General features: G+C 40.7%; 1 protein-coding gene across 1 annotated transcript in view; it reads right to left on the bottom strand.

Annotated features, from left to right (window-relative positions):
• Positions 1-22148, bottom strand: part of sdk2b (sidekick cell adhesion molecule 2b) — a 372724-nt gene that overhangs the window by 116754 nt on the left and 233822 nt on the right. The window contains exon 2 of the mRNA XM_084740321.1: positions 9412-9571. Within this exon, the coding sequence (XP_084596447.1) occupies positions 9412-9571 (160 nt within the window). The remainder of the gene's footprint in view (positions 1-9411; positions 9572-22148) is intronic.

Below are 22148 nucleotides of genomic sequence, written 5' to 3'. Positions count from 1 at the left end.
CGGTCTCTCCTTAGCAAGAATATCGCATCAGGCTTCATCGGAGCTAACAAAACGCTGACAGAATGAACAAGGATAACAGGCGAATTAGATAAAGTCGTATAATCAGGTGAAGTGAATCAGTCAGTTGAAAAATTCATGATCAATTTCTGTTAGTCGTGTATCGGAAATCTCATTATTTAGATATTTATTTATGGTTTACCTGACAGGGACTGATACAGCGTGCATAAACAAGCTGAAAACAGCCATCCACTTCAAGTATCACAGTGTTTGCAGCAAATGCTAGATTTTCGAGAAGGGCTTTCATGAAAATAAGAGATCGGAACACTGAGGTAAAAAGGAGATTAACTGAATACAACAAAATATCATAAAACTCAGTACAGCAAAAAAAAACAAACACACATTTAGAGACATTACATTTAAAAAGTAGACCTGAGTACATCTTTTTTTGCTGAATTAACCAGGATTTCATAGCTTTCTTAAAAGTGGCGAAGTCTGCAGGAGATTTCAAGTGATCAAGTTCCAGGGATTTCACAGAAGAAAAGCTGTCTGTGCAAAAGATGTTTTACATTTACATTTAGAGATGCCACTTGGAGCTGCTCTGGTGGATCTGCTCTTTACTTAGTATGTGTCTGTTTAAGTCAATTTTTCCTGTAAAATGATGGTGCATGACTATATATTAACAGGCTGTTTTTCTATATATATATGTCAAGGATACTCTCATTTCAACCTGTGAAGTGGCTGCGCATATTCATCGCTTTTATTCATGGTGTAAAAGGCTTTCTTAACAATAGCTGGAGAAAATCCGAGCTGTACTGAATATGCATGGTCACTCGCTCTCATGGACCGCGAGTGTTGCTCAAAAAAGTTCACATTAGACGTTTGGAGCAGAGTGGCTGGCCCGTACACACTCGCTCAGTGGACGGACCACCTTTCTACAACTGGACCAATATATCAGCCGGACTATTTTCACCTCTAACGCGGTGAATTATTTTGACCACACATTTGTTAGGGACTGTTTTAACAGTGTAAAGACTGGACAAGATGATTTTGGTGACGACTTTTCCGTTGTTTCGGTCTGTCAAGTTAAAATAAAGTGTAAGAAACTTTTAATTCAGAAGTTGATTGGTTGTATTTTTCTGTTGAAGGAAAACGGGTGTGTGAATATTTCCTTTCTTGACATTTTGCGACTTTATCTTGTTTATTTTCTTGTGGCCTGCAAACATCTCCCAGTTTTTGTCTTGTCTCGCAGCCGATCTGCAATTACACTAAACTTTTGAGCTTTTGCTACTCAATTCTGGCACCCAACAACACAGCAAGGTGACATTTTCTCTCGGTTATGTGGCCTACAAGTCTGAAGTGATCCACGGTTGCCTTTGTTTTGCTTCCAGCTAACAATATGACGTATTCATGAAAGGGACTAATCCCTCTAAATCATCATTAATGATCTACTAGGAGTGTGTGGTGGTGGCTGTACCTGCAGAGACCCTGCATGCATTTTTTGTATTTTCTCATATTTTCCTGTGCTCAGTTTGTCTCTGGCAGCGGTTTGGCAGTAGTGTGTAGCCTGAAGCTAATACAGTATGCAGGTTTTGAGGTCAACACTTTACAAAAACGTAGCAACCGATGGTTACATGACGTGTCTGTGTCTCTCTCCTCTGCTCTCTGCCTGTGAGAGCTGCAGAAAAAAAAACACAAACAGACTGCAGACCAGACTGATGATCGCTTCAGCTGCATCCGCACAAAATCCGGCATTGTACAGAGGTGTTGTGGGTGTGTTTATTTGTGCTTACTGGTGTGAAACAATCAGAAAATAAAAGTTTACTATGCTGATTCACTGCTTTGTTCTCGCTAGTCTCTCAATTCACTCTCTATGTCTCAACTTTGGAAGGTGCGTTTACAAAAAATCCTGCATATTCTACCTTTAAAAATGCAGTAGCAATTCTGGAGAAAGAGAGTTGACTGTTGAGTCTCATTCCCAGATAGCAAAATACTGACATTTTGGGAGTGAGACGATCTTGCTGACCTGTGATTGGCCAAAGTCTCCCATCGCAGGCCAAATTTTCTAAAGCCTAAAAACAGAACAGAAGTGTAGTTTCTCTCAGTCCACTTGAATCACACTCTGCTTTAAGGTTATAATGGGACTTTAGCCCAAAAATGAAGTGCCCACCCCAGCTTTAAATAGAGAAAGAGTGGCTCAACAAAAATAATTTGTTTGAGTTTAACTTGACTTGGAGTGAGGAAGTGAGTAACAGCTGCAGCAGTGCAGTAATGCATGGATTTGTAGTTGTGCTGAAGGGTGCCAAACTGAAGAAAACAACATACAGTGCGGGGAGGATGCAGATGACAAATGAGAATAAAAGGGAGCGAAGGGGCGTATCAGATGATTTGTTTATTCCCCATTCCATTTCATTTCCCAAACATGCACCTTAAAACCTCCTTCTGATCTACACACATACAAATGGGCCATCCTGCTGGTTGCGTCTGGCTAACAAGCAAACTGTTTTGGCTGTGTGTTTAAGTTACTTATGAAGAATGAAAACAGAAAAAATATGAAAGGAAGACATTTTAACAGTCTGGCTCTGGAAGAATTCGCTCCTTAGAGATGTTTGCTCATGACAAATGACAAATGTTTACTGCAGCCAAAAAATCTGACTAATATAAAGGTGGTTTTTGCTTTCAACATTGTTTTGTCTCTCATTCTCGCTGTGATTATATCACATAATTAGGAGTTGGAACGAGGAAACATTCAGGAAAAAAACAATACCCAATCCTGTTTTAACTTCAGTCATTAAAGGGATAGTTCAGATTATCGTTTAAGCTACTTTTCAAAAGTGAGTATTTTAGCCACTAAAAAATAATCAACATCAGGTTAAGTGCACACTACATTTAGAGCATTTTCATCAATTTACCTTCTCGTCAGACAGTTTTTCTGAAAGGAACATACCATTATATAAGTCAAAAGGCACTCTCTCCAAGCCAACCAAACTCCATTAACAAATCAGTAATTTTACTTCACAGAACGCCGGAGTTGTAGGTCTGCTGCTGCCTTGATAGTTAGTTTTCTTGTGTTACTGTTTTGAAAGGATAGTTCAACTTCACCAAAGTCACACAATAACACAAACAAACTAACAGGTAGAGGCAGCAGTAGACCAACAACCCCTGTGTTCTGTGAGGTAAAATTGCTCATGGAGTTTGGTTGGTTTGGAGAGAGCAATATTTGACTTATATAGCTGCAGTTTCCTGTCAGAAAACGCTGTCTGGCGGCAAAGTAAAGTGGTGAAAATTTTCTAAATATAGTGTACTCTTAAAGTCATACTCATTTTTTTTTTTTTTTGTGGCTAAAATACCTTTTGTCGCTGACGATTTCCTCAGCAGTTCCCTTTTCTGCTTTTCCACACTTTAAGTCGATAAGTACGTCACACAACCCCACATTAAATAACACAAACTATCCCTTGAAGTTAAATGATTCAAAGCTCAATCATGTGTATCACATCCCCAGAAAATCTGACGGTGCTTGGGGTCCAAAGTCAGAAATCATTTTGCACACACACATAAAAACACGCTGTCATCTACCTCTACTTTGCCCCCTGCTTTTCCTTCATTTCCATCTAGTTAGCAAGCTGAGCTCGTCATTTCGTCCCCCCAGACATGGAATAATATCATATTGAACTTGAGTTAATTTGTTCAGAGCCACCATGAAATTATATCTGTTAAAAAAAAAGTAAAAACTATGGTGGCTCGGTGGTACTTCAGGTACGAGTGGATTACGCTGAGACAGACGGCGTGAACAAAGAGCAAGGATGAGAGAGATCAAGAGTTTGAAGAGAGGTGTGAAAAACAACTGCAGCTTAATCTATGTGTCTGCCTATAGCAACTGTCAATCTGTTGCTTAACAAGAAACATGTACGTATTTCTTAACACGTGGTCATATTATGTAGAGCCCCGCTCATTAGAGACGGGGTGATGCTCTATTATGAGAGCTGCCCGTCAAGCTAATCTCATTTTCTTAGTGTTTCCTCTGTCTTAATTGTGAGAAACAAAGAAATCACTTCCACTTGTTGTGATTGTCTTGTGGGAAAAACTCATTTACACTCCCTAAGAACTGACAACAACAAGGGGCAGTAAGTACACAGAGATAAAAAAAGTCAATCAGCGTGAAACTTGTGATGCTGCGACTGTCATGTCCTCTCCATCATGTTATTTTCTCCTGTGACTGACTGTTGATTAGATTACTTCTACTTTGTTTGTTTCTCTGCGTTTGTCAAATCCTTTAAGACGTTTTTTATTCGCTTATTTATTTTGGCTGTCTGTCCGTCTCATTACAATGTGAATGGTGGGGAGAAAAGGTTACTATTCCCTACAGAAAACAGAGGCTACACTCCACCAACCCAGCCAAGAACCAATTGACAAACAAAAATGACTCTCGAGGATTGATTAATAATTAACTCTCTTCATTGAGTCTCTGGGTTAATTGGCAGCGTAAAGGCTGTGTGACGTGCCAGGTAAACGCCCCTGAGGTTTTGGTCATGTGATGGGAAGCTATGGAGCAATTGATCTACTGAAGACAGAGGCTTTGTGCACAGGATAATTCACCGGCTTATGGCTTCAAAAATCCTTAATTGTATCGGGTATCGTCTTCAATCTTAATTAAGCTGAATTCTAATTTGGAGATAAATCTTTTAAACGATTATTTAGGAACAAAGAAAGCAGGATGCTGGGCCAGCTGGTATGAATACATCGTCCCCTTGGAATTATAAGGTTCTATCAGATATTTTTGTCAAAATTTATTCTGTGACCACAGAATCAACACGTCTGATATAAAGCAAAACCTGATAAAATGTCATAGAAAGAACTCATTTTAATTTTCTCATGCATGTAGACACTTTATTAATAATTATAGTGTAGCAATTATAGTATTGTTCCTTGGAAATCATTGCGTCTTGTTGGTTTTTGCAAGCACAAAGTGAGTTCTTAGGATTAGAAGGTTCTAGCCGACCTATTTAAATAAAAAATAGAATATATTTAGGGTATCTGTCATTTTCAGCTATGAAAGAGACTGCAAATGCAAAAACTTTGAAGCTCAAAAGCATTCAGAATGCAGATAGAGCCTTAAAATTCGAACAGGACGGTGTGTGTGTGTGTGTGTGGCTGGTTGACACTCGAATGCTACAGTATGTAGGTGATGTTGCTGTTATGTGACAGCAGTCGATGCTCAGCCTGTTCTCTCCCGAGTGTGGCACTTCTCCCCACAGCAGATCACTAAAACCTGTGCCACTCTCTTACCCCCTTCCAGCTCTCTCTCTCTCTCTCTCTCTCTCTCTCTCTCACATCCACATGCTCACACCTACATGTTGAATAGTAATGCCCACACACACACACACACACCTTGCAGTATTGATCGGTTGCCAGAGGACACAAGGTCAAGTCGCACGGTGTCAATATTTAAAGCAGCACTCAGCACTGGGGACCTCTACCATAACCTCATTAATATGGGGGTCTGCTCTGCGCAAATACTCTCCTGGCACAGAGAAAGGGCGACTTGAGGAATGAGGAGGACTGCACACCCACATGCAAACACACACACACACACACACACACACTAGTACCCTTTCACATGGAGAAATCCGTTGAAATGCACGAGGAAATTAAAAACCAGCGATGAACCCCGGACACTGCATGAAGGAGTGCACTATAAAGGTAAAGGTCATGTTTACTGTGACATATACAACCATGCAAAGTACAATTATACAGTCAGATTCAGTTTGTGTATTTAATCCATCATAGTATTAGGATGGATGGGCAGCTGCTTTACGGCACCCGACGATCACCTCAAGTCCTCAGCCAGCACCTTGGACAGAGGTGCTATCAACTGACTTAGCATACATGTACCAGAGCACCAGGAGGAAACCCATGCAGGGACAGCGGATAACATGCAACCACTGCCCACAGAAAGGCCGTGTCCGAACCGGGATTCAAAACTATGACCTTCTGGCTGTGAGGTGCAAGTGCTGATAACTGTCCTGGAAATCAGGAGGCTTCCTGTTGCTGTGGCTCTGACTGCATATTCACATGAGGATTTTTTTTTCAAACACGTGAAGTTTGGGGTGGATTTTTCGACTTTTCGAGCATCAAAAATGTGATGCATTTGTGGGAAAAGTAAGAATTCTTTGCATTATAACTTGTCCATCATTTTTACTTGTCCCTGTACAAATTCTTTTATTTATTAACAGTTATCCAATAACAACAGGGACTAAAACTGATCTTGTGATAATGTAGAGCTGCACCATCTATTAAACGCCAGGAAACTGAAAAATGTCCATGTCTGTTTTCTATTTAAACAGGAAACAGGATGTGTTGTTACACAGCACAATGACGGGTCACTCTGACCTGCAAACCAATGGGATGTCAGCGAAGCACAGAAAGACTGATTTGCTACACGGGATTTAAGGGAAATTGCGATTTTCTTATTTTTGTCCCTTGTGCCAGATGGGGTTCTCTGCTATTACTTCTTGGATTTCACTTTATTCCATCTTTTATACCCATTTGAGACTGTATTAAAATGAGACGTGTTGCAGCATTCACCTGCAAAGCCAATCCGTTGTGGCCAGGAACTGCGCTGACACAAAACCAAACCAAAACAAAAGCACCTTAAAGTAGAACACTGGACAAATATCTATGTTTTTCACATAGACCGTGCAATTTGATGAAAAGCAACCCTCCAGCTGTCACATAATCAATATTTGCTGTATAAACATGTTGTATTTGATGCATAATTTGCTGCATGCTCTGTTTGATGTATCTTTGTTACTTTATCTTAACTCCACCCAAGTCATGCCTGAGCAGCCTAAAGTGATAAACAAGCGCCCTTTAAACTAGTCTTAAATCAGTATATACACCCTCACTCACACATGCAGAGTCGTGTGCAGCTTTGTGCCTGACTACTTGCTTAATCACCCGTTCTATCACTCAATCACTCACCCAATAACAGAGTCAAAGAGGCCCTGAGGCTCCAACAGACAATGTTATTCTGATCAATTGCTATAGCATGTGTGTGTCACTTCTGCCCTTCCCGCTCTGGTCTTATCTGTCTCCAGAGACGGTCAGGAGAAAGGCCCAGCTCCATCAACAAAGCTGATGCTGCTTGTCGGCTCAACCTCTGTTGTTTTCACACACATACACGCTTTCTCACATATGACCACAACAGTTCAGCCGCGATCAGCAAAGTGTGTGTCGACCGGCTTTCTCTCAATCCTCCAGTGCTTCATTTACACCGCCGCCTGCGCACACACATACGCACGGGGACGCCCGGCGCAGACACACTGCTCTCTGCGATAAGAGCAATGTTTGCCACATTACAGATCTTCCAGTTACCATTAAAGACGGTTTATCTGCTGCCCTAACCCTCATTCACTCCTTTCACTTGCGCGCTGCCTCTCTGGGGAGAGTGATGGAGGTCACAGAGCCACGAGGGGAAAGGAGGGAGGCAGAGGCGAAAAAAGAGAAAGAGAGGAAAAGCAAAGCAGCAAGAGCTACTGGATGTTCCATGATGAAACTGTAAGCGTTGAAAATAATGTGCATGCAGAATAATACAGGGACAAACAGCAATAACTATGATAAAAGCAAGAAGCTTTGAGCCTTAATCTTTAAAGGACCAGTGTGTAGGATTTTGTGAGTAGAGAAACACACCAGTTGGCCAATCTGGATACAGTACAGCACAAATAATGCAATGGAAGCAGATATTTCTTCTACCCAAAGTTGCATTTTTACACAAGTACTCATTTCAATATTGTAATATTATTATAATTCAGTTCCTCCAGGATTTTCTTGGGATCATTATGGCCTAAAACGCCTGATTTCATAGCAGCTTCACGTGTGCTGTGCTTGAGAGCACAAGCACGTTCTGTATTCCTGAACCTTAGTTACTGAGAACACTCAGAACGAACATCCAAAAGAAATATGCCTGATTTGCAAATTAAGACGTGCGCCTGGGTGGTTTTCCACAAAGAAGCAAAATCTTTTAGAGCCCAAACTCAGTCAAAAGAGCAAGTGCAAAATTATAAAATATATATACACAGAGCCTTGATAATGTCAGTAATAGTGAAAAACCTTATGTTCTTTTTTGGTGCCCGTGACAAAATTTAAAAAAATTAAAAAGTCATCAGCTTGTGTGGTTATTACATTTTTGCATTTGGGTGGAACTCGTTGGAAGCTACGGTCAAACTTGTGGAAAAGTTTCTGTGACTGGACAAAATTGCAAGTTCATGCAGAATTCAAGTGGTTTGGTTGAATTTGCATTAATTTTTGTGATCGCAACATGGCAACTTCTTGGAGGGATTGATAACATACAGTAATAAATATTAATGCTATTCTAGTACTGTGAAGTGCTGTAAGACTAACACATCAAGAAACATGATCACAGCATCATTGGAATTTAAGATGATTCCCTTCAACTGAGGGTTATTTTTTATTTTATATCTTCACCGTAAAAAGTGTCTATTTCCAATTCAAGACAGGGTTTTTCCAATTTATTCAGTTTGTTACTGCTGATGTCCCTCAGTTAGAGGGGCGGTGCTGAGGCTCAGATCATAAAATTTTGTTTAGTTCAAAATAAAGAAGAGAGAGATGAAATGTGCTGTTGGATGATGTAAGAAGTACATTTAATAATTAATTGTGTGTCGACATAAAATCAACTTGATGCTTTCAAGGCACAACAGTTGAATTACCAATGAATATTAGGTTAGAAAATACAACATTTGCCTGATTTAATACGACCTCTGGTATAAACCACAGCAGCCTCTGGTCTCATATCTGAATACAGATACAGAGACAGAATTATGATGCTAATTTCTGTTAGCGCGCCAATGGAAATTCCTATTATGTGTTAGCATTGAGCTAACAGACTACTGACATATATATGTTTATATATATATATGTATTCATATATGCTGCAAAAATTGATTCAGGAATCATTAAAAATAATATAATCAGGGTACTTAAGAGATATGAAGTTTATCTGCCAGTAAGTAACTTGGGATAGAGCTTAATGTTAATGCAAATGTTAGCTGCCTTTCAATAGCATTAGCACATTGTACTTCGCCTGAGATTTTAGCTTGTTTAGTCTTAAATGTCAAAGATACTGATGCTGATTTAACTTTGACCAGATATATGTACTATGTTTTAGCTTTATGCATTTATGTATGCAAATTCAACCTAAAATGGATGGGACACTAACACATTAAAGAAAAATGCATATCAGACATGACAGAAGTAACAAGAAACAAATGAAAAGATGAAGACATTGAATCGGTACTTTTACTTTTAACTTTTTAGTAAAGAATAGGTGTAGTTTTGCCTCCTCTGGTAGCCATCAATCAAACAGCCAGTGATGAAACTCATCCAGTTTGTCCTCACCTGTACTCCAGAGAGAAGCGGGTCAGTTCCGTGCTGTTGTGGATCCATTTGAACTCTAGAGGCCAGCTTCCCTCGGCCATACACGTCAGCACCAGCCTGTTGCGCTCCAGATGGAGCTGACTACGCACCGGCTCTGTCTTGAAGTAGGGAGGCACGTCATCTGTAAAGAACAGAGAACGGAGGTGAGCCCAAGTTGTCTCTTGTTTTTATTTTTATTGAGACATCTAAACCGAGCAAACGGGAAAAAAAACCACCACAAACACATCCGAATAAAGAACACACACACACACATCCATGAACCCGGAGGCACAAATGTGCACATGAAAAAAACTAAAGAATGACAGGAGAGATGTGTGAGCTTTGGGGATGAGAGAGAAAGAGAAGCAAATTTATTTCATGGGAAGTTATCTTTCATCCCGACAAGGTAGGCACAGATGAGGGGCAAACATCGAGTTGTCAAGCTACTGGCAAGCATTTGAATGGGAGGACTTGAACAGAGAGGCAGCTGCAGTCGCTGCTTACATCCCTCTGACTGTAACAGATTGTTGATGGTCAGATGCTGGGATCTCACCTAAGACAAAGCAAACCCTGCTGTATTTGATTATCAGTGGCATGTAAACACCAAGCTGCCACGCTCCAGATGGAAAACCCTTTCTGAACGTGTCCCATTTGGAGCTACCTAATCTCGCGTTGCTTGTGTTGGGTGATCTCGACTCGCTCTGGGAGTGTCAGAGATGTCTGGCTAACAGGGGGGGAGAGAGAAGCAGAGGCATCAAGTCATGATAGATTGCTCCTGCGTCTCCCCCGCTCGGTGCATTTGTGTGTCGGTAACTCATTGGCAACAGCGGCGCGCCGCTTTCCTCCGAGCTAGACGGAGCAGACAGGAAAAGGAGGAGGCATAAAATCCTTTCACCATTCGTTCGCCTCCGCTCCGTTTCGATTTGTCTTTCGCTCTTTCTGTATTTCTCCAGGACGCTCTGTTGAGTGTGAAGGAACGGATTGAAGGAGATCGGCGAGAACCTCTCCACAGGGTGATGCACATACTGAACGTGGCACTGCTCTTATATCTCAATCAAGAAGCCTCATACACACTGTCAAGGTCCCTCGCGGTTCTAATATCTCACCCTTGATAAATGATGCAAAAATGGAGAGCTTACTTGATGATCATTGTAAATATAGAACACATTAATTGGATGGTTGGATAATATAATTATCAAATTGACTGATAATCAGGCATTGAAATTAAACTGTCAAAATGATCTATAGTGCTGATATTTTGTTCTTCAATTTCGGGCTCGACAAATCCACTGGAGGTAGACTGATAAGAGGAGGAATGAGGAGGAAAATAGAGGATGAAAGTTAAATAGAGTGAGAGACCGAAGATGATTTACAAGCTTTTCACTTTCACTCACAGAATCAGATTTGCTACTGAGGCTTCTGGAAGCATACGCCTGATTTGATGAGAAGATAGTTTTGTCCCCGCACTGTGAGCACAACACGGCGCCACAGTTTCATAAACATCCCGACCGCTTTGCGCCTTTCAGCCTTTGCATACAGTATTTGCCACCGGCTAGCTAACAGTATGTCAGGACTACCGAGGTACGGGTCTGCGTAGCCTACAAACGTGACCTTACAGAAGAACCAGAAACACAACAGGAAGTTTTTCCTCCCTACAGTTGCCTCAGTGCTTGCTCATGGTGGGAGAAACTTTATTATGATTTGGTGCTACACAAATACAACAAAAAAACAACGACGAAATTTTTTTTGTTGCAAATGGAAGAAGTTAAAGTGGCACATCTAAGGATATAACAGTGGTACAGTATCTTATATTGGAGAAATGCATCATGGAGTGCTTTTAACATGGGCGTTAGAATCATGGTTTTAAGCCTTTATCCTGTTTCTGATTATATTTGAGATTTTCCAGGTTTTCGATTGTCGGCCTGCAGGTGCGTGTTGGTTTCACAATCACAGCCATTAAGAGATGGTTCAGAAACCCAGATAAGGTGTTTACATGCCTCAGTAACCTGGTTTCTATCCAGGTTTCTCAAAACTTAAATAATACACGCACAAAACACAACCCAGATACTCAAAAAATGGATCATGACCAGGATACTAGTGTGTATGTACAAATGCATACGGTAAAGCATTCTTAGTTTCTAGTTCTACATGCTCTTATTTCAAAATAATCATGTAGGTTTTACTCGCTGTTATTTGGGGCTGAACAAAATACTAGAAACTACTCTCAGTATAATACAGTACAGTTCAAACTAACCAAAAGCTGAATCAACACCTCTCTAAAACTTTGTCAACAAAAAAGGCAGAATTTATCCCAGTTATGAAACGTTATGAAAAATTCAAAACAGTGCATTGCAGATTTACATGTTATTTTAAAGAAGCAGTGTGTAAGATTTAGGCCCACTGTCAGCAGAATATGGAAGAAAATAAGAACGGTTTCTGTTAACCGAGAATGAGCCGTTTATTTCCACACAGGGAGCAGGTTATCTTTCTCAGAGTCCGCCTTGCTGGACCGCCATTTCTCTACAGTAGATTAGAACAGGCAAACCAAACCAGAGACTTTTGCATGTTTTAAGAGCTTCATGGCCACCGTAGGCACGCCTACACAGTTGGAAGGGGAGGGAGGCCCTTTAAGTTATGCTGAGGAACTTTAAAGCGAAAAATATCAGCTGCTCAGTAGAAATGAATTTGCATTTTTCAAAACAGAAATCCAAGGATTTTAAACATAATACACAAAGGTACATAATGAAGAAAATAAAAAGAAATTACAAGCAGATGAACAGTAGTTGCCTGCAGTTCAAAAGTGCATGACATATCTCAATAAGTCAATAATGAATATTCATAATTTCCAGCATCTTCATAATGCATATTTATAAACACTACTTTGGTTGAACTTCTGACTTTTGAGATCCATAGCACCAGCCCCGTCGACAGGCCGTCATGAATAAATATTTATAACAAATAGAAGAAGACAGAGGAGACTCGATAAAGCACCACACAGTATTGATCTGTCAGACTCAACTCACATCACTACCTAGCATTTGGAAGTTGGAAATTGTGCCCCTTGCCATCCTGACTGCGCTGTGTTCTGTTAAAATCTGATCCCTTAAGCTAGTCAAACATGAAGAAAGCCTCCACACAGCAGAGGCATAAAAAAAAAGCAGAGCCAAAACAGAGACACGGCTAATCAGAAAGTCACACTGTGAAGTGAAGTCTCTGTCAGCGCAAAGAAAGAATTCACAATGAACCAAAGGAAAAGGGAAAACTTAGGTTAAATGATATAAGAAAAGACCGAGTGAAAATGATATATGAGCGAGCGGCGTGGCACACAGAGGGCTTAACAGATGCAAAATACAGATAAAATGTAAAATAGACTGTGAAGTGCCTTTAGAGTTGGAGTGCCTGGGCATTTCCCAAAGCAGTGTGGGTTAATTCTATGCCTGGAATAAAGTAAGATAGGCTGCAAAAATGAGGGAGATTGAGATGTGCGGTAGTGATTGGAGATGGCCGAGACTAATTGTTCCCTGGCGATGTGCGCTTTGCTTTTATCTAAGATGGCGAGATAAAAGAGTGCGAAGAAAGGGGGGGGGGGGGTTGCAAAAAGAAAGAGGGAGACAGGGGAAGAGAGCAAAGAGACGGACAGTGGTGCAGCGAGAGGAGGAGAGGGGTGTGCAAACACAACCGTATCACCCATGCACAGATACTCATTTACCCACAGGAAGGTGTGAGGCCAAAGAAAACATTGATCACTGATGTGTATCTGCAGGAGTCCCTCTCATTAGGAAGTCCATGAGAGCTCATCAGTGATATCTATCTGACTGTGGAATCAGCTCACGCAGCAGGAGAAAAACACACTGGGGACGTGTGATAAAAGTCAGAAAATGGTGCAAAAGCTAATACTATTCCAATAATTATAATAATGATAATGCAATTAAAGCAGCACTGAGCGATATTTTTATATCAACAATCCTGGGCAGCATCTTTCCTTTAAAAAGATGTTTAAAAAAAAAAACAACTGTGGTCACCGGTGAGAAGACGTTCAGAATAGTTTTAAAAAGTGAAAGTTTTTTCCCCCCAAGCTATTTGAAGACACTGATTGAACGTTCACATTCAGACCCTATTTTAACAGGATTTTCAACACATTTTTCATCCTCTACATTGTGCAAATAATAGCCTCTCACTCTGAAACTACACCCAAGTTTCTCAGTTGAAAGCCACAAAAAAAATATATCGACAAACACAGGACTCAAACCCCAGTCACCTGAATGAAAGTCCTGAATCTTCCTGTTAATTTAAAAGTCTAGTCATTCTTTACACTTAAACCCAGTTCATATAACTTTGAAGAGGTTCAAACTGTAACCAAAACGCCTTACTACTTATGCGTGTTTGGCTAGAGCAAAAAAGCGCAGTTCTATTAAAAAGTTTCCCCCAGGAAGCTTTCTGTTGGCAGCACACAGCTATATACAGTTAATACTTATGACCTTTCATATGACACATTAAATGTGTTGAAATTACAGCTTCATGTAAACCACATTTAACCTAGCAGTGAAATATGAAGAAACACCTTCACACCACAGTTTCCCTTTCAACCTACAACTTAATAAATTATCATAATATGTGTTTTGTGACACGCTGATGCTGTGACTGCATTTTAGCTGGTTGAAAAGAGGCCAGTTAGACATTCAGACCAAATATCAACCAGTTTTCAACCGGAGATCAATGTTGAAATCTCAGTTGGTGCTCACTGGGGTCGGTGTTCACTCAGTGAGCAGGCAGCTGTGCATAAAAAAACTCTGATAAACCAACTGTACTCAGCCTGCCCTGCACCAAATGGCACTCGGTGAAAGTTAGCAACTAGCTGGTGAACATAGTGGCACATAGCATAGCTGACACATGAACAGACTTCTTACAGTGATACAATAAACACTTGCACACATACGGAAAAAATATCTGTGGGTTAGTAACTAGCTAACTAGAACACACAGTCAAACTCTATGACTGAGAGGTCTCCAGTAGCTAGCTTACATGCTGACCAAGTTAGCAAGAATTTCAGCTAAGGGTGCAAAATATTAAAGTGACCGTCCTGAACTGCGCCTGTGTCAGACAGGCAAAGAAAACTTCTGGATTTATTTATGACGATCATTCAAAAAAAAGTTTGAGAGTGCCAGGAGATGGCCATGAAATACGGGAGAATGCTGGGAAAAACAGGAGGGCTGGCAGGTATAATACCGCTGCATCACTGCCTACACATCCTTTAAACTCACGAGCACCTTGGCTTTAGCATAACTGTCACAACAATGAAAAGACATGTCCCTAAAAATGGAATAGCCGCTGCAATTACCGTGACAGGAATGAAGTGATCTAAATCATATTTCAGAGGGAATTTTTATTATGAGTGACACAAGCAGACGGAGTATAAATATGTGACGCGTAGGCAGAGGAGAAAGTGCTTGAATGTATCAGGAGGAGATAATGGAATTTAGGAATTTCACAGACTTTCTGAAGTTTTCGTAACCGCACCCAGACACTTTTATATGATTTTTTTTTATTACCGTCTGTAATCCCCCTCCACACGTACGTACTTATAAAGCACATAAAAGCATGTAGCTGAGAGGACACACATAACTTTGCAATGTTTGGCTGAATTTGAGAGTCTGAGTCTTAAATCGTTTTCCACACACAGTCTGAGCAAGCCTGTATTTTGCACACATCACCTTTTTTTTTCCCACGTAACCCCCCCACATCAGTTCATGCACCCCAGTTCGGGAACAGGGGACCTATAGGATTATAGCTTTGTATAAATTTAACCATGCAGCACATACTGTAAACAACAAACAGCCATTGATAAATGAGGTTTAGGTGACACAGTCTATTAATAGTCAGCCATGACATGAAATGCATAGTCACACCCACAATAACCACTCAGTCTTTATGCAAATCCAACAAATGTGAATACAAAACCAAACACAACCCAAACAGAGCTTCCACTATGCAACTGTGTGCTTCCTGTGCAATACAAAGCAATTATTGTGTGATAGAGGTCCCTCATTAGCATACAGCACAGCTCATGCCAGAGGATGTTCCCCGGGGCCACAGCCCAGGTCGACTCAAAGCCGGAGCGTGTGAGCATGTGTGTGTGTGTGTGTGTGTGTGTGTGTGTGCTTGCGTGCACGGGTGCGTGCAGGTCGGCGCGTCAGACGGACGCTCACAAACCAGTCTGCAGCACACAGTCAATTAAATCAGCTCCCTCATTAATGAGAACAGTGCCAGGTACAAATGCCTGCCCTGGGGTGAGAATTCATAATTGAGAAGAACTTGGAGAATTCATTTCTAAAATAACAAGAGCTAAAGTCTGGGATATTTCTCCTATTCTGCCTCAAAACACTCAGCTTAAAAAGGTCAAAACAACCCTTTAAATTCCTCTTCATCAGTGTTAAGGCTCTAACGCGACCCATAATAAATTGGTAATCATAAAAAATAAGACAGCACAAATATTTCAAAGAAAATAATCACTCTAAAACATTAAAGGGGCAATGTGTAAAATATGTCTGACTGTTAAAGGTAATTCCAAACAAATATGGGACAGGTCCATTATTTTAGATTTTTGCTTACTATACTCTGTGCTGTTACTCTCTTTGGCTGTAGCTGGCCAACTAGCTGCTGTTAGCTCAGTTAGCTGTGCCGCTAAGGGCTCTACTATGACTCGGAGCACCAGTGGAGTATTTGTTTCCATCGCAGGCAATTAAACCAGTTTGAGACAGACGGAGGCCAGCTTGACAACAGATATATCTGTATTTACAAAGGCTCTAACAGGGGTTTTGACTCTGGAGATAATGGAGAGCTGCACAAAGAGACAGGACGAGCTGGGGTTAGCTGGTTAGCATACTAGCGTCAGTAGATATCTCAACACAATATATAGACATCTTATCAACTGTTATATCTTCACTTTCTATCTGTAATGTTAGTTGATGCTTTGCACATTTTAAAGCTACTACGGAGTGCTGAAATTGTCTTAATTTATTACCTGTGACCCACATAAGTTAACAAGACCAGCAGCAAGATGATTGGCTATTTCTGTATAGTTGTTGTTAATGCCTGCCACTGGATTGGATTCTCCATGAAATTGGATTATTTGATTTTTCCGGGGAGAGTGACAGTGAGTAGTGTGTTAGCCAGTTGGATATTTTCATTTTTGACTTAATATTTTGTGGCTAATACAGTGGAAACACCACTTTTGCCCAGAGAAGCCTCAAAAAACATAAAATATTAAAGTTCCTTGTAGTGACTTTAAGTCAAAATCCTGTCTATATCTTACACATTGCAGCTTTAAGAAATACTTCAAATTCAATCACGTTTCAACAGCATTTTAACCATGAAATCATTGTCCCCTCAGACAACTGATTGATGCTGCTTTTACATGACAATGCACCTATGACCTCGGACAAAGGTTGTTTTTCCCCGTAGGACTGTCTCTTTCATGGTGAACACAGACACATTGGACAGAAGGCAACGCAAGCTGAATAGCGGCTAAATGTGTTGAAATAATCTTTAATCTCTTCCATTCTTGTCCAATGTCGAGGAAATATCCTCTTAAAATTTTCATTACAACACATCTAAACACACCTGCGTTCTGCACAATGTGCCCGAGAGCTCGCCAGCTTCGAGGATGACAGTTTTCTCAGCTTTAGTGAGCCTAATGCAAACCACATGGCTGAGTTTTCACGGATAAGTCAGGCAGGCGACGCGCACGCAGGCTACTTTCCAGCTCCCAGAAGGCTGCGGTGCTGCGGCGGCAGCCATGAGTAGCAACCTCCCTCCTAGCTCAATCCTCAGGGGCCCGGTGCTCCTGGACACGGCATACATATTTCAGCTGCAGCCTGGGGGGGCCACGCATACACACCTACACACACACACGCACACACAGGTGAATACTTATACTTTTCACTTTACCTAATCATAAACTTACTCACAGGTGTTGACAGACTATTCATTGATCATAAATGTGTGTGTGGATGTGAATGAGAGTGAAAATATGTATGTGGATTCCTGATGTGGAGTATTTGTTTACATCTGCATGATGCATGTGTGTGTGTGTGTGTGTGTCATTTTTTGATGGCAGGTGTCTAAAATGTGTGTTTGTGATGCTGATGAGGATGGAAGTTTGCTGGTGGTCTAACTGAGCTGCTAATGGCCCCGCTGGGTGTGAAAATCTGTTCTACTGTCTGTCTTTATTTAGCACACTGGTCTGGCCCTCTTGCTGTGTGTGTGCGTGTGTGTGTGTGTGTGTGCGGGATGGGAAATGGAGGAGCTCCAAAATGTGCCAGTTTATGTATGTCAGCACAGAACGGTACAGTTTGTGCGTGTCTGTTTTGTGTGTGTGTGTGTGTGCGTCTTTTGGCAGACTGTGAGTGTGTGTGTGTGTGACTGATATTTTACTCATCCCTAGGAGACACTCAAACCAAGGCCAGCTGCTGATTTCCACTAGCCTCTGTCCGTACCCAGAACACACATATCTGGATTATACAGACCCAATCAGCTGTTCACTATTCCGTTCACACACACACACACCCCTCATCCATACATACATACAAGTGCACAAACACACACACATCTTGCCCGAGCACACAGCTTTTGGCACATCTCCAGCGTATTACTGTTGGCCCTTCATGGCTCAGTGACGCCTCCTCCTCCTCCTCCCCGCCTCCAGCACTGCATTTCCCATGAGACCATGCTGTCGGGCACTAATCTCTACTCTTGCTGGTCTTCCAGCGCTGCAGATCCAAAGACCCCTGCGCCGTCTGGAAGCCTGACTCTCAGTGGGCAGCAGAAAATGACCCGGCCAAGGGCGCAAGTTCATTAGTGGTTATTACTTATGTCTCTTTATTTGTCATTTTATTTATTTAGTTTATTGGGGAAAAAAAGATCTGGACAAAGGTCGCACAAATTGGTTGAAAGACAAAGAAAAAAATAAAAGCATATCTTTGCGACACAATGTTTTATTTTTTCAGATATTTGATATTTCAGTTATCTTAACTTTTCCTTGTAATACATGAGACTTTTTTACCTCCCCAAGGCAGCGACCTACAATGTGATGAAGTGTAGCAAGAAGACTCTACTTCAAAAATACATATTTTTCTTCAAGATAATCCACAGATCTGCTGCTCACAACAAGAAACTGCTCACAACAAGTTCTGTGCATTACCTTGAGCCTTGTAATGCTGGAAGGAGACATCGCTTTAGAGTATTTCAAATGTGTTTTTTGGTGCTTTGAAAACCACAAATAGATAGGATGAGCAGCACCACAGGCCAGAGGAAAAATGTGTAATGCTGATTTTGGGGTGAAGTACATTTTTTAAGAAACTTGTACTTGAGTGTTTTCATTGTATGCTACCTAATGCTTTACATGACATTTCATTATATTCTGACATATCATTATAAGTTAGGCTACACTACTATTTTTACTTAGGTTTGGGGAGTAACAGATTAAATCTAATGGGATTATGTAATCAGGATACAAAAGAATGTAACTGTACTCCATACAGAAAAAAATAGGTAATCAGATTAGAGATACATTTTGTAAATACTGGGATTATTTAGCAGGATTGCATATATTTTTAAATAAGGAATATAACAAGCTTATCTGACAGTCAAGTTATTATCATTGCTACACAGACAAAATGCTAACGTTTAGCTACACAGAACAACTACAAACATTAGCTACACAGACGAAGCATTAACATTGGCTGGACAGACCGGCCGCTAATGTTAGCTAAACAGAAATCCAGTTAGCAAGCTAACCTGTAAATATTTACTACAACTACTGAAAAAACATTTTGGGACTTTAGGTGGTGATGTTGAAAGTAAGTACTCAAGTAACATTATTCTACAACTCTAACTCTTACATCTCTAGCTGTATTGTAGATTTCTGAAGTAAACCTCCCAAACCCTGAAGATTTAGGGCAATTTCTTGGCAGAATATAAGTACTAACCCTTTTCATTAGTGTATAATCACCTGAAAATAAGAATTTTTGTTTGTCATTACCTTGGAATGAGCCCTTTAAATCTACAGAAGGCATGGGTCCTCTTCTTCTGAGGCCGCCATTTTGCACCACCGTGTTTCTACAGTAGCCCAGAAGTGACAAACCAAATACTAGCTCTAGATACGGCTTTTTGCATTTTTTTGCAAAAGGTATTCGACACGCCTTCAATCAGCAAGCTCATCGCTAGATGCCACAAAAACCTACACCCTGGTCCTTTAAGCAAGAGTCTGAGTACTTCTTCCACCACTGATGTTTACAAAAAAAGCTGTGTACATGGCACAAGAATCAAATGTGAATCTCCAAAAGTTTGAATATGATATGACTCATATTTCTCTCCTCTCCTCCCGTCTCATCTCCTCCAGTGTGGGGATAAGACGGCGGCGTCTGGCCACAATCAATCACGGGAGCTCAAACATTAAAAGCGTCTACCTCTTTAAACAGCCTCGGCGAAGAGGGGCGGCAGTCGTAAATCTATGAGCTAACCTTTAGCCACGACAGGCTAAGCTCTCAGCGTGCGCGCTTACCTTTATCACTTACCCCACAGCAATCCATTCCCCACCTCCAATAATGACTTGCAAAGCTAGACTAAGCAGCTAATGCTGTGAAACAGAGCCACACAAAGAAAAAAGTTTTAATACACAAGTGTGGGAAAGATTATGTTCTATAAAAATGAAAGGAAATATGATTTAATGTATGCCAATACATGCCTCTCCATTCCTGTTACTTTTATGTAATTGCCTTTTTCTTCTGGACGTAAATTTGTATACGTGTGTGTTTAAGAATGTGTGTGTTTGTGTGCTTGCTCAGGAGCAGGCTGGTTTAATTTCCCACAAGATCCAGAAAGAAAAATCTCCTTAGTGCTGGAGTGTGGTGCACAGTACACTGAGCATATTATGCTATTATGTTTATGGAGGCAAATCAATTCCTGTATTATGGGACACAATAAAGCCGAGAGGCATCTCATGTGTCAGGATCATATGGCTAAAAATCCTGCATGAAACATCCCTGCAGATAACCTTCGCTACGCTCCACCGAGGTCCTCAGACATTCAAACAGGCAAGATTTAAGCTGCATCTCCCATCCAAAATTAAACGTACTGTAAGATTTTATTCAAATTAAATGTCAGAGGAGATTTTATACATCAGGTAAAGTGAAGAAATGGGGAAATTTAAAATGGTTAAAGCCTGTGAGAGATGTTTGGGCTTACTCAGTCTTGGGAATATAATGGGATTACATAATTAGCATAGGAAAAAAAGGTAACTGTATTCCATTACAGTTACAACAAAAAAAGACATAATCAGATTACAGACACATTAAATAAAAATGAGAATTATTAGCAGGATTACAATTTAAAAACATTTTAAAATGAAAATTTGGATACTACCATGCACAGTGTGCACATGTCAAAACACATTGCAACACTTCAATGGGTCTCACAACACCACTTTGGTGTCAGTGAAACCAGCTAATCTTACAGTCCCATGCTGTCTAGTGAAAAAAAAATGATTCACTGGTTGGAAATTTCAACATTATTTCGTCTTTAAATCAGAAAAGAGGAACAGTATCAGTAGTACAGCGATAGTTCTGCCTTCAGCTAAGACCAACAGCTGACATTATCTACACAGTCCAACCTGCTAACATTAGCTACACAGACCAACCGCTAACATTAGCTACACAGACCAACCGCTAACATTAGCTACACAGACCAACCGCAAATACTGTCTACACAGTTCAAATGCTAACATTAGCTACACGGTCTAACAGACAATATTAGCTACACAGACTAATTGCTAACATTAGCTACAGAGAAACCCAATGGCATACCTAACAAAGTAAGTTTAAATGTGCATAATCACCGCTACTAATGTAAACTTGTATTTGCACTTAACAAAGGAAGGCCAAACAATTAATAAACCAAAAACAAACATAAAACATTGAAGTGGGCAAAACAATTTCAACTTCATGTAATCCAAAAGTAACATAAAGTAATCAAGTTACTTTAATACTGTGATACCTGGATTTACAACAGGTGATCAGTAATTGTACTTAAACACATTTTAAAGTAATCCTCAAAACTCTGGACTTTCACAGATACCGCTAGCGCTGTATGAGGAAATAAATTCAGTCAGGGGAAATAAATGAGCAAACACACAGTCCACACACACACACACACACAACTATACGAGACAGTATGCATCAGTGACCTGGCTAACCCATGGCTTAGGGATGGGGTGTGTCTGCAGTCCACCCCTGGCCTGCTGAAAAATTAACGCAGTGGAACAATGTTCTTGAGTGTTCAATAATGTATGTGCAGGTTACAGAAGGGGAATCACAGACAGAGGAAGAGAAAAGAGGAGTCTACTTTTCCTATTCTTCACTTTGTCTGTAGACTGGACAGGCCGGGCACACGAACGTGCAGACACATGCACACACACGCACACACACAGGTGCAGCAAATGAGTTTGCCAACTTCAGCTGTCAGTAACTGCCCGTACGGGTACCACTGTTTATCAAGCCAAGTTTACAGTCCAATGTGAGAATGAACTGAAGAGAGTGTTGCTCATGTGACGATGACATGTCAGCCACAACGTAACACATTCCTCGCTCGTCTTGGCCACCATTTGTTATATTCGAGTCAGCCAAATCACAAGAATTGGACTTATTATTATGTGAGTACAGTAT

This window comes from Lutjanus erythropterus, chromosome 17 (assembly GCF_056507025.1).
Source record: "Lutjanus erythropterus isolate fLutEry1 chromosome 17, fLutEry1.hap2, whole genome shotgun sequence".
Lineage (NCBI taxonomy): Eukaryota > Metazoa > Chordata > Actinopteri > Lutjaniformes > Lutjanidae > Lutjanus > Lutjanus erythropterus.
Note: the sequence above shows the minus strand (reverse complement) of the source record. Positions and strands in the feature narration are given on the sequence as shown.